General features: G+C 42.0%; 2 protein-coding genes across 5 annotated transcripts in view; one reads left to right on the top strand and one right to left on the bottom strand.

Moving 5' to 3' along the window:
* LOC117214759 (epidermal growth factor receptor) overlaps positions 1–13,274 on the bottom strand; it is a 170,655-nt gene that overhangs the window by 36,619 nt on the left and 120,762 nt on the right. The window lies entirely within an intron of this gene.
* On the top strand, positions 5,690–10,798 carry LOC117214758. The gene is made up of 2 exons (XM_033461070.1): positions 5,690–5,924; positions 6,157–10,798. Exons 1-2 carry the CDS (start codon positions 5,870–5,872, stop codon positions 10,743–10,745), a joined length of 4,644 nt encoding a protein of 1,547 aa, XP_033316961.1. The 5' UTR covers positions 5,690–5,869; the 3' UTR covers positions 10,746–10,798.

The raw sequence follows: 13,274 nt of genomic DNA on the forward strand, positions 1-13,274 counted from the left end.
GTTTGTAAAAGCCTGCTTGGAAATGTTTAAGAGTGACCTTGAGTATGCAATATCTTGGGCTCCTGGTTAGGTTGGTGACACGGTTACCTCGATTATCGCAAAAAATTCCACGCACCGATTTCGTCGTCTGTGGATCGTTGTTAATGGATCGAGAGCGTGGAATCCCGAGGGTGCACCGTGACGTTTGTCGAAACGTCGAGCGGACAGGGTTTGCGGCGCCAGTCGTGGCAATAAACGAGCGTGAAGTACGGCCGAGCGATTAACATAAATTAACGTTATTTACCCGCGTGTAATATTTCTTCGTGAGCATATCGCGTACATGATTTATCGTAACGAGGGATCGCGCAGGACACACGTCGTTGGGGAGAGTCAGCTCTCGTGCGGAGAAAACAAAGAGAAAAGGTAGAAAAGTGCCGGATGAAATATGGCAGCAACTTCTACCGCGTTAGAATCTCTCCGTAAACTGTACGTGCCAGAGCTAACGGTACAATTCCCCTTTTTCTCTCCGCCACATTTTGCTGTCAGCCCTTTCGTCAGCATTACTTTAACATGCACTACTCACAAGCACGTGTTATCTATCTTTCGTAGAAGAAGTCTGATTACGAAGCTGTGATAAACGGAACAGCGAGAGAAGAATCGGGTCCTACGAGGTTCTGGAATAGTCCTGGAAGAGGAGACGGCAGGAGAGAGTGAGAGAGAGAGAGAGAGAGAGAGAGAGAGAAAGGAGAGTGGCGGCAGGCCGAAACGCGACACGCGGGAACCCCACCCAGGTGTGCGACGAAATGGATTGTGCCGGTCAAAGGGAGTCGAATCGATCGTCAATCAAGCTCCGAGACTCAGCGATAATTGACCGAAGAAGAGGGAGCACGCGGGCCAGAAGAACGGTCGGAAAAAATTAAGGAGAGGCGAATAACAGACGGCGACGAAGATGATGAAGAAGAATAAAGACTCGGGCTGGGAAAAAGGGGAAGAAGAAGACAAACAGGGAGGCGGACGAGGGGAGCAGTATCGTGCACGAAGAAAAAGAGGAGGAATAAACGCGGTGTAACGGTAAAGCCGGACGTGAGCGCGATTTCGATGCATTCGGACCAACGAGAGAATACGTTAAGGTATCTCGAGGATGCCCAATCTGAGATACGTTCCAAGGTACCGTCTCCACCTCCCCCGTAGCTCGACTGGCCCCATCACACAGAACCCTTTTACCTCTTTCTCTTTCTTTTCTCTACACGTCTTTCGTGGTATCTGCTCGCGAACGAGCTTTGATTTAGAACACGGCACAGTTGCCGCCGTCGGCCTGTGTTGTCCCGGCAAAAACGGCCTCTGCTTAACCAACTGAGAGCGAACCGCTGTGGTCCCAGCGCCGGTTCACTTTCCCACTGGGCCGTATATGGCTCAACATTTTATCTTCTACGGCTCTCGTAGCGAGGGATTGTATGATCAGACGCCGTAAAGGCGAACCCCGACCGGACCCACGACCCTCCCCCTTCTATCGCGATCCATCGTCAGACCGTTGGGCCATTTTCCCTTTCGATGCAAATCCCAACGGAGCAATTGCGCGTTATGCAATTTATGCTAAATCGAGATTGCCGTGATTCATGCTGCTATTGGATATTTTTCGATCGGCAATTTAGCATCCTGATAATAGCGTAGGAATTTCGATATTTGAATCTAACACAGGATCGTAATTTGCATAGAAACCTAGCGCGAAACGATATTCAAATTGCGGCTGAAGGAATTATTTTTGGAAGATTTGCGAGGAATTTTGGTTGGTTTACACATGCACCATGTTGATCGATGCGGAAGACAGAAGCTACTTTAAAGTATAGTCAAACAATTCAAAATTATGTACGAATTTGTCACTGTATATTTAACACTGAATATTAGCGTACCATTGATTATTATTTAAACCTGGTATCTCAAAAAGTACCGGAAATAAAAACTTGATTAGCGAGTCTCTTCTAAACGCTTCTAATTTAAATATGCATCATGTTTAGATTAGCTGTTGAAATTAAATTGTAGAATCTAAACGGCGTTTAATTATAATCCACTAAAGAAAACACGAAGTTTGAAATCCATGTCTTTAATGGAGTTTCAATATTTGACGGCTTTCGACCAGTTTCTAATACGATTTCCGATACAAACCTCCGTCGTTTGATCTTATCGGTTTTATACATTCACGTGTTACGCAAATTGTCGGATATAATTAGCCGCAGGGATCCGCGTCTATATGGAAAGCAAAACGCGGCTCGTGGAAACGGTGAAACGTTCGTTAAATCGTCGCAAGCTTCTTATTTGCGAAATGGTCCGGTTTGCGGCTGGGTCGAGTCCGCAACTTGCTAATAATGTTCGTGACTTCGTGATGGTTTTCAGTAGATCGAGCTGGGCACGAGGTAGCCGAAGGAAAGCGACGAAAAGAAAGAAAAGGAAACACTGAAAACCTTCTCGTGGATCGCCGCTCACGATCAGCCTCGTTCGTCTTGAGGAGAGGCTGCGCCGGTTCGTTCTCTCTGACCATGCACCACGATAGAATTTCAAGGCACGAAGTGAGTTGCTCCTCGCTGCTCGACCTCTGCACCTCGTGCAGCTCCAGATCGTGACTTTGCCCGTTCACGGCGAAGCAACGCCGTGGCCTTTCGTGTTGCACGTATCTGCCACCGCGAATCTCCCCGAGAACCGGTCAATCTCGCTGGAAGACTTTCGAATTTCCAAGAATCACCGCTCGCGAAACCGACCCGGCACCTTCGACCGCCAGTTTCGATCCTGTTCCCAGTGTGCCATAATAGCTGATCGACACGCGAAGCTTCGTTCGTAAACGACGTTTCGGAAGCTTTGACGAATTCTCTCTAAGCCTTAATTAAGGAATCCACTCGTGATTGGAGATTAAATTACTGTATTATAAAATTCAATTTAGTTTATGTAATAATTTTTTGTTTTATTCAATGGTACATCGTTGACTGTTATCGTTAATCTCTCCTAGAGTCTGAATTTTTATTTTATTATCGCGATCTAATGGTCGAAGCTTCAGTATCTAGTTGCAAAAATTTCGGCACTTTGTCTGTTGTTCGAAGCAATACGTTTTGTGTATTGTCTTATCAAGGAATAAGATATATAGAAGAAGAATACACGCGTAATATTTCATTTTCAGCGATATTAATTAACGGTATAAGAAGAATGTTCTGTACATAACAGTAAGTCATGTAAATACCACAGAGTGAAGGTTAATAATTCGGGATGATCCGTGAAGAATCACGAAGGGACAGCAGATCGAGGGCCGGTAATTAGTCAAATGAGCAAACGTTCTGACCACCTGTAGGGAAGAACTCGTGGCCCGAAATTATTGCCCGACTCGTGAAGTAGCACGTGATAAAGCAACGTAATGATAATAATTATTGTTATTTCGTCGCACGTGAGGTATATAAACTGCCTTCCTCTTCGTAACAGATTTTTATCAAGACATGCTAATTACTACACGTTCGCGCGTATGCGTACGATTGTCATCTTTGCAATTTTGACGAGCCGGTAATTTCGTCATTACCAGTCATTAAGTATCTTCTGAATTTTAAACAATAAGCGACGCGTTTTCATTATAAGACATTTATTACGACACGAATCAGTTTGCGTTTAAGTGTGAACAAAGAAATTTAGGGAGAGGGTAGATATTTAATTTGTCTTTTTAGCTTGTGTCTTTGTATGAAATCGAATTTACATTGTTTATATCGAAATGTTACGAGCATACAGTTCGTTATATCGTAATACTCGTAATATCGAGTATTTTACTGATAACAATTTACGATAAATTTGATGTTCGTTGTGATCTTGTACGCAGGTTCTTATCAACAGACAATGCAAGCACTTCAAAATGTCAACATTTGATATTCGGGCCTTGGCTGCAAAAATTATCGAGAGTAATAACTTGATGAAACTCGAAAGAAAAATTCCGAATTCGTTATATCGTGATGTACTTGTTTTGCGATAATTTGATATATCAATGCAGCAGTTATTGTTCAACAAATGTTTGAACGATAGAAATAACTACACAATGATTCCTTGGCTAAAGAAAAATAATAAATTCCGTTCTCTCGAATAGCTTCCAGAAATCAATTCTTCCTTTTCCTTAATCGATTCTAAATCTCGTTAAATTCCGTGACAAATTGAATATGTCGTTAATATTTTCGAGAATATAGTATAGTACGCGACAAATTACCGAGAACGTAGCGATAGCATGAGCAACGTCGAAATGCCATCTGGACTTCGTGAAAGATCGATCAACGTGTAGTTTGCGCCGCAGGTAAGATTATATGCGGAACCAATCAGTGGTTTTACCTTTCCGGGTGCATCTTACGTTTGACATTTTCAAATAGAATGCAAATTGACGGTTACATTGGAAAATATATGTAGAGCCATAAGAGGATTATAGTTTTACCTCTATTCAATTTTGAAAAATAAAGGATGGTGCTTAGGATTAAGAAAGATATCCGTGAGAAGATCTCTTCGTATGATTTTTACGCTGGCTAGTGTAAATATGTAACTCGACGGCGGATTTTTACGTCGACGTGTGAATCAGTTGACTTTGCGATAACTTTCAGACGGTCCTAAAATGCGTTCACGTTAGTCACAGTTTGTTCTCCTGCTTGCGAATTGTTTGGCAGGAGCCAGAAAAATTTGCAATGTCACCTCTAAACGTAATCGAAGTATTTTAGTATACACAACTGTATTTATTTGTGTAACTGTAGATACACAACTACATTTTTCCATACGTTAGATCCATTATACAATTATATGTTAAATAAATATTAAACAATTTAATTGAGTAAATATCAAATTCTACCAAGTACATGATATCCATAAATACTTCCACAAAAGAATTTCACGTGATCATGGACCGTTTTTCTCTACGCTATAACCAAACAATCTCACTGGGGTCGAATTTCTCAATTTTCTCTTCCTAGGAAAAATATATTAAAATGGAAACATCTTGAAATCGATATAAAATCAGTGTATTGCTCCAATTGTTTTCAACCGTTCTTCGCGATTCGTATCATGGATTACGTAGCATCGACGAAGAGAAAAAAGAGGAGGAAAGATCGCGAAGATAGAGGGGACTTCGATTCGTTGCATTGTGCCACGTCGAAGATGCCGGCGTGACTTTAACGCCGGCAGCGATCCTGAAAATCCTTATCCTGCGATCTAACCGCGCGAGCCTTCGTTGAGTTGAAAGTGCCGCCAGTACCATTTTTCGAAGTTTACTTACGGCGTGCAGTGACACAAAGGCATTGCCAGCGTGCTCGATCTTCGCGAATACTTAAAAAGACACGTAAAAGAATACTTAAAATTACGATCGAAAATCGAAGGCTTAATATGAACGAGTATCGTGCATCTTTTTAATTAAAATGCTTTTTATTTCGAAAGGACAGAAAATATTTTTAATTTCTACGAAAGAGCAATTATCTTCGAAGTTTATTTGGAAATGGTTGTTCACGAAATGAAAAATATTGTTTAAAAGTGTTATTTTATATTTGAAAATATTATATAACTGCTGTTCTGCGTAAAAATTATAGGAACATCTCTACAATATTTTACTAACGAAATATGAATGTATACATAATTTATTAATCAATTCACCGCTTGAAGCGATTCGACGAATAAAATCGAGATGTAAATTCCTTTGTTTGATTGGATTTTTCGTATAACCCGATTGACATTTCAACATGGTATATCGCGAGTGGTAGAAAGATCATATCAAAAACTTTCATTCTTTTTTTCGATTCGTTGTCAAAATTACGAGTAAAAATTTATGTATAAAATCGTCTACCTGAATTCTGAATTTTAAAATATTGAAATTAGTTTACACGGTTTATATACCTATACAATGAATCGTTTGAAATGTGTACTTGGTATTAACGTCCCTCGTCGGATACCATCCAGTAAGATTCCATAAGAATAATTATTCCCTATTGTAATATCTTTGCAGGTTTTCAAACATATTCGAACGTTCTTAAATACAATAATACAAATTTTCATATGCCCACGAAAAAATATTTACATCTGATATATGATTATAATTAAAATTTTCAATAAGATTTTCTATTTCCTCTTATATTTCTTTGCTTAAATGTCATCTTCATTATCCTAACTCGTAATAAATTATGTTCAAAGATACTGTGATACTGAAACAAGATGTCACACATATGTGCAAAAGGCAGAAATCGGATGTTTGTTTATTGGAGATGTCACCGTTTTTGCTATCACGAACCAGAAATATCAGCGACTTCAGGAATTTCCATTGCCCACAAACAAACAATGGAACGGTGTCGATGCAACAACGCGGCAAAAAGATTTCGCTGGAGGGAGTTTCTTCGGAAAAATGTATCCGAAAACCACTGATCTCGACGTGTCAAGTGAAAAGGCCATCCAGTGGTTGTAAACTACGCAACGTTGGGGAACACATGGAGAAATCGATAGATTTGACGAAAAAGGCAAATCATTTGGACGTTTCGAAAGAAATTAAAGGATCGATTCAGAAAGAACCTCGACCGTACGCGCAGATGATAGCCAGCTACAACGATAAAATGTATGGCTCGAGTAGTTCAGAGGTGCTGAGGGACAATCTGAGTTCGGTTATGATCAATGGGATCCACAGAAGTCCGTTTAGCACCGCATCCTTAGTCTCTTTAAAATGGAATAATAAATGTAAAGAAACTAGGAATACGAACATCTCAGACGTTGGTCTAAATGCCTTCAGCCAAGACGCTAAATTCAGTAGCGCATCCTGTGCGACGCGTTTTCATTCTCGATACGATGACAGGAGTCCGGACATCATGGCGGGGCACAGCAACGAGCTTCGCAAGTCTCTGTCGTACGCATCAATGATAGAAAAATACAGCAACGCGATGAATCTTGGCGTTGATAATTACGGTGGTACTCAAGTGTCTAAACGTAATATGTCCACGAAATTCAATCAAGTTCCTATGATTGTAATGAGCGACGAGGACGCAAATAAAAAACCAAGCCTGATTGCATCGAACAACGCAAGTGAAAACGTTAGTGGAAGCCAAACCTTAACCGAAGTCGAGAAAAACGAGGCGAAAACGCGGGAGCGAAACAATTGGTTAATGAAAATGGACGAAATAATAAAGGATCTGCAACGAATCACCGAGAAGGCGGATTCGAGCAGCAAATGGATGTTGCAGTCTGTGCAAGAGCGTGCCTATTGGTTGGACAGGGTGATGATCGCGCACAAAAAGAAGATCAAAGACAGAAAGGAGATGCTGGAAAAAGTGTCGGTTGACACTACCGCGACCGAACTCGCAAATTTTGACGCGATTCCTAACACGACGGTACAGGCCAACGAATCTATATCAAACGATGAAACTCAAAGTACCGTGCAAGCATCGTGGAATCATGGTCCTATAAAACCACCTGGTTCGAAACCACCTGGCTCAAAACCACCGGGTTCAAAACCGCCTAGTTCAAAACCTCCTGCTTCAAAACCTCCTGCTTCAAAACCACCCGCTACAAAATCATCTTCGCAAACTGTAACTACCGATAAACCTTCGAGTTCCACGATAGACTACATGAAGCGAGAACCTGTGAATACCTCGCGAATCACGCCGACGAATTCGGTGAAGGAGCCACAAATTGAGCTCAGGATGACTCCTTCGCAAAATGAGTCTGTGGTATCCATCAACGTGGATGAGGCGGCGACAAAAACGGCCGGTGGCAACAAAGAGCAACTCTCGGTTGTGATTTCCTCAAAGAGAAACAGAACTGACAAGATCGAAACGAGTAATACGAACGTACGTGCTGATTTCGGTTCGATGCAGATATCCATTAGCGAGAGTACAATACCAGTGAAGCAGATCGAATTTTCGATAAATGGAAAGCCGGTGTCGGAGTTGAAGAGCATCGTGGCCAGAGCGGATAAATTGGATGTCGTCAGTTCGGTGGACAAAGTCGAGATCAGGATTCCTTCGAAGGGTCAACACATGGCAGCCGAACACTCGAGGAACATCGCGACATCGACCAGCTCGAAACCTGTGTTAAACCTGCAGATTGCTGCGAAATTTAACGAGCCACGGTTTCAACAACCTAGAAACGCGGAGATGAAGACGGATCCTCCTCATATGTCACCTCCAACCTCACCTGTGACGCCTACGCCGCCCACGCCTCCAGCGCCTCCTGTAAAACCTTACAGACCGCAGAATCTTTTCAGCCAGGACATCTCAAAAAGTGGAATAACGACGGGCAAAGCAAAGGAGGGCGATCTAGCGACGAAAGGTGAGCCAACGACGAAAACAACGTACATGGACGTCTCCGATGTGACAGACGTTAAAACGTCTGAGAACGTCGCGTCACAAATCGAAAACACTTTTTCTGAGAGCGGTATTCACGCTTCCACGCGCAAGGAAGAAACAATTCCAAACACCATGGACGGTGTTTCCTCGAATGCGGATCCTAATAAGACCATCTTTCAGAGTAACGTGAACGTACCATCAAATCCGAACGCACCATCGAATGATCGCCCTCGGCAGCCAACGATGAACAAAGAAGACGGGATACCTAAAAATCGAACACCTTCGAACGTGATTCCCTGGTGGTCCTCCGAGGATTCTTTCAAGAAGATCAGGAAGAAGGGTAATACTCCAAAGAATGTATCAAAATACGATCGTACGTCTACTATAACTGCGACGGAAGGGAACGCAAAAGCGAGCGCAAGAAAAGAAGACAAATCAAGTATCGACGTTTCACCAACTCAGCAACGTAGTTCCATCGAGTCTGCAAAACCTGACCCGCAGAAGATTGATAATCAGAGGGATATGGTAACGAGGAAACCAGTGACTAAACAGACAAACGAGCCTGATCCGATGATTAACTACGTTCGTGTGAAAAGTTTGCCGAGATGGGTGCCTATCAAACGTACTTCCGAAGTAAAAACAAGACCTAAAAACACGGGTAGAGTAGTAAAGAGAGCGAAATATCGCGTTAAAACTACGACTCCTTCTAGAAAAAGTGCGAAAAAGGAATTTGACACCCCGGTAGTTCCTACGGTTCGTTGTTCGCCAAAAATCGCTAAATACAACACCGTGTTTCCACAAAGCGTCAACGTAGAGAAGAAACGCGAAACAAAGGCATCGAATTCAAAATGGAAGACAGATCCGCAATATGTGAAGCCTGTAGTCATCGAGCGCGTTGATTCGCAAACTGGGAGAGCAAATGTACAGAGTTCAAACACAGTATACAAAAAAGAGGAATTAGAAGGAAGTGCTAACAGATCTGCTGATGTTTCAGTGAAGGAGGAAAAGCGGACCGGAACAGACGGAACAGGAGGAAAGAATTTATCGACTAAAGCGACCAACGAGGACCTGCGAATCAAGGAGATTCTGAAGTCGATGAAACCGATCGAGAAAAAAAAGGACGGCACGTTGATCGATTACGGTGTGATCATACCATCGAGGAGCCCATCGAGAAACGTCAGACAGATTCCAAGAATTCTGAACAAAACCTCTGTTAATATCATTTCGAAAGAATCTATGCAGAATCAAGAGAAGATCGTTGAACCAGAAAAGGTTTCTTCCACGAAGAAGACGCTGATGGAACCGAAGAATTTGGTGGAACAGTCGAAAATTGTAGAACCAGAGAAGATATCTTCCGTGAAGAAAGGAGCGAATGATATTGCAAACACTGAGATAAAATACGCGGCGAATAAAATGGACAAACCCGAATTGAAGTTTCAAGGTGAGAAGACGAAAAAGGAACAGAAATTTTTGTTTGACGTAAAGAAAGACGATTTTAACGCACGAAAAGATGCTACTTCGACGATCGAAGAGTTTAAAACTAGTATTTCTAACATAAATCAAGCTGAAAATGCTTTTAACAGAAATAAACAATCCCAACAGCCGATTTCATCGGTATCAGGGAAGTCTCCTTTGGAAGAAACTGTTTCTAATCGATCTTTCGAAACTCCAGCAGAAAAAGCCAACGATACGAAATCTTCATTGTTGGATAAATCACAGAACGTGTTTCCTGGAAGCTCCGTTACATCAGGCGAAACGCAAGCTTCTGAGAAGAAGGAATCAAAAGATACTTTAAAATCCGTAGAGCAGAAGAAAGCGCCATTAGAAGGAACGACCGCTGCTCCTTCTAAGATCTCGGATAAAACAACGAACAAGGTCGATACTCCTCCACTAATGGGGACCATTAACTTCCCTGGTTCACAAAAATCAAGCGCTAAGACAGTGAAAAGCGATATTGCACCGTCGAGGGAAGCCGCTGTTGATTTAAAAGAAGAAATCGAAAAAAATAATAAAACTGGCATTGCGCCGTTAAAAGGCACTATTCATCTTCAATCTTTGAGCAATCAGGACAATTTGCTGAAGCTAGCTAACGCTGACAAAGAGAAAATAAATTCAGAATTGGCGAACCAAAAAGATAAGTTCGTGAAACTGAACGTGACAAAGAAGCCTTCGAATGGAGGAGGAGGTAATACAGGATCGAGTAGCCCTACGACAATTCCTACAGGACCTGCTGGTTTATCGATGCAGTCGGAAGATACAGAGTCACCCATTGGGTTGAAACAAAAGCAGGACCAAAATGCCGATATTGAGAAAAAAGATAATGGGAGTTCTACTAATCAGGAACCTGGTAGCACGTACATGTTGTTCGTGGACAGGCCCGAGAAAAATATATTATACTCGTCATGGTTACAACGTTTCAGGAAAAACTTTGACGATGATAAAACAGTTTAGAGTTTGAAGATTTTATCGTCGTTAAAAAGCTTCTAAATTATTTGCTGAATTTATCGCAGAATTTTATTTTAGTTTAAAAGAAAACATGTTCATATTTGATGCAGTGGACGTTTTTTCGTATGTCTTTTAGCTTTTGTACTTTATCGTGTTTTTTAATGCAACATTATTTTGTTATCATAACATGTTAATATATTTTTAATATAAAACACTGTCTACGATTTAAAATATCTTTATTCGTTATTACGTTGAGCCTGCTGCAGTCCTTTGATTATTTTCGAGTCAATGGTGCTCTTCTAATGTTAAAAAATATCACAAATTCGGAAATAATATGGAAGAATTATTATCGTGTGCATGATTTCTAATCTTAACTTTGTGCCACAGATTTCCTTAGAATATCGATTCTTAGAAGCTATCGTCAAAGGAGTGGAAGTTAAGCCAACGTGGCTAAAATGTCACACTGGTATTACTTTTTGTTTTAAAAATTAATATAGTCAAATGAACTGAATCAATTATTTTAATAATATTGAATCTGTCGTTCCATATTAGCGAGAAAGATAGAAAAGCATCCTTTGCGCGTATTACAAAATTTACACGAGGCGAAATGAGCCTTTAGGGGTTAAAATAAAAGTGAGCTGAAATACAAGATTGAAATGTAAATGTTCGGGGATCGCAATAGAGTTAAAATATTCCAAAAGAATCCAATCTCTCCCCATGCACAAAAAATATCGAACACCCATGAAGTGGACGGCCAATTTAATCTTAATTAATCGACTCTCAAAAAACGCGACCTTTTTTGCATGAACCGTTAGCATACGATCGAAAGCATCCCGAAGAAATGTAGCGAGGTAACATGGTTGTTTTCTATCCTCGATCGATCACCTCGACTCAGCTCGTACGTCGTTCACGCTCCAGGAACACATGCACACCGGTCCATCCACGTGCAATTTATCTGAGTACATATACATATACTCGTGTAATCGTGCTCTCTTGGATGGTTACAGGGGTAACGGAGAGTGACATGGCATGAGTTTTCAATGTTGCTTGCGCAAGAGTAATCGGCCAGGCTGTCCATGAGCATTTTACAAGAGGGGAAGAGAGAAACAGAGCCATGAGAGCGCGGAGTCCGCAGGATTGGGTAATTAAAATTCTCATTAAAGCCAGCGGCGGCATCTTGAAACGCAACGCGGACAATGGGGACTGGATCGAGGCCGCGAGCCCCTGAGGGTAAAATGGGCCCGGAGAAACGTGGTCAGAAGAGTGGGGGAAGGGAAGAATCGAGAAGAGGCAAGCTGGTGAGAGGCAGAATGGAACGGAGCTAACTGGCCATGAAGAAAGAGGAAACCCGTGCCGAGTCTCGTTTACAATCGAGGTATCTCGAGGAGCCGAAACGCGGAGCAGCCCCGCGTATCGGGCTTGTTCTTCTGCGCCTCATAAAATACCTGATGCGTTCGGACATGCTTGTGATACGCTGTTTCGGGTCTCTGATGTTTCTTAACTGGTATGTTTAAATTTTAACATTTGGGACCTATCTACTGTACATTAACTCACCGATAGATTAGCACGTATATGTTGTTTTTCTATATGGAGATCACAGGAAAAAGAAACACGGCAAGATACATCTTTCATGTTTTATAGTTAAAGAAATCAAATGCTAAACGTCGTAGATTGAAAACTTCGTGAAAGATTCGAAAGTACAGAGCATGTCATTTACATTTAGAAATTCTTCTCCTCAGAAATAACCCTATACATTTTTCCCTTCTTATTTACCAATATACAAAGATTTATATTTAGAATTCAATCTATAACTGTAAAACCTTCCAAAACTTCCATAAATATTCCCATGGAATTATTCTACCCTACAGCACGAACGTTCGCAGCGAAACACTGCAATCACTCTGAAAACAACGGTGTAAGTAAGTACGTACGTACGTTGTTTCGGTCGCGTTTGATTAAAGCAGCGCATGTTACCGTGCCATTTCAATACGGCAGTTGGAGCAATCGGCGCATCGCCGCGATACCGGTCATTATTCGAATCTGGCGGCGGCCGCCAATTTTGGCCGTACAACACGGAGCTCAGTCCGTATTGGGTGGAGCAACCATCATTGAGGGCGCCGTTGGTTCGTGCCACGTCCTGAAACCCGTCATTACACACGCGTTTACTGCGCGCATAACCCCGTTCTGGCAGGTTGCCAGTCATTCGAAGTAATGCGTCCGGACAGGCCGAGGTTAAGCGAAGCTTTATCGATGCTTACACGCTGTGTGCGCCTCGTCTCTGATCCCACAAGTGGTGAAACCATTGACGATCACGACCATTCTCCCGCCAACGAATCGATATTCAACGAATAGAGTCGATCGTTCCTGTTAGCGAACGTGAAATCGCCAATTCTTCGCATCCTGAAGCTTCTTGAGTAGCTGTCACGGTAACGTGGTGGATACGCCTCGATGGAGAAGCATTTTTATCGTCCGTACTATTCATGGAGGTTGCGGTTGGACAAAGATTAGCGTGCCTTGCGGTTAAAGGGAGTTGAA

The sequence above is a fragment of the Bombus bifarius genome, unplaced genomic scaffold (assembly GCF_011952205.1).
Source record: "Bombus bifarius isolate JDL3187 unplaced genomic scaffold, Bbif_JDL3187 scf7180000009243, whole genome shotgun sequence".
Taxonomy (NCBI): domain Eukaryota; kingdom Metazoa; phylum Arthropoda; class Insecta; order Hymenoptera; family Apidae; genus Bombus; species Bombus bifarius.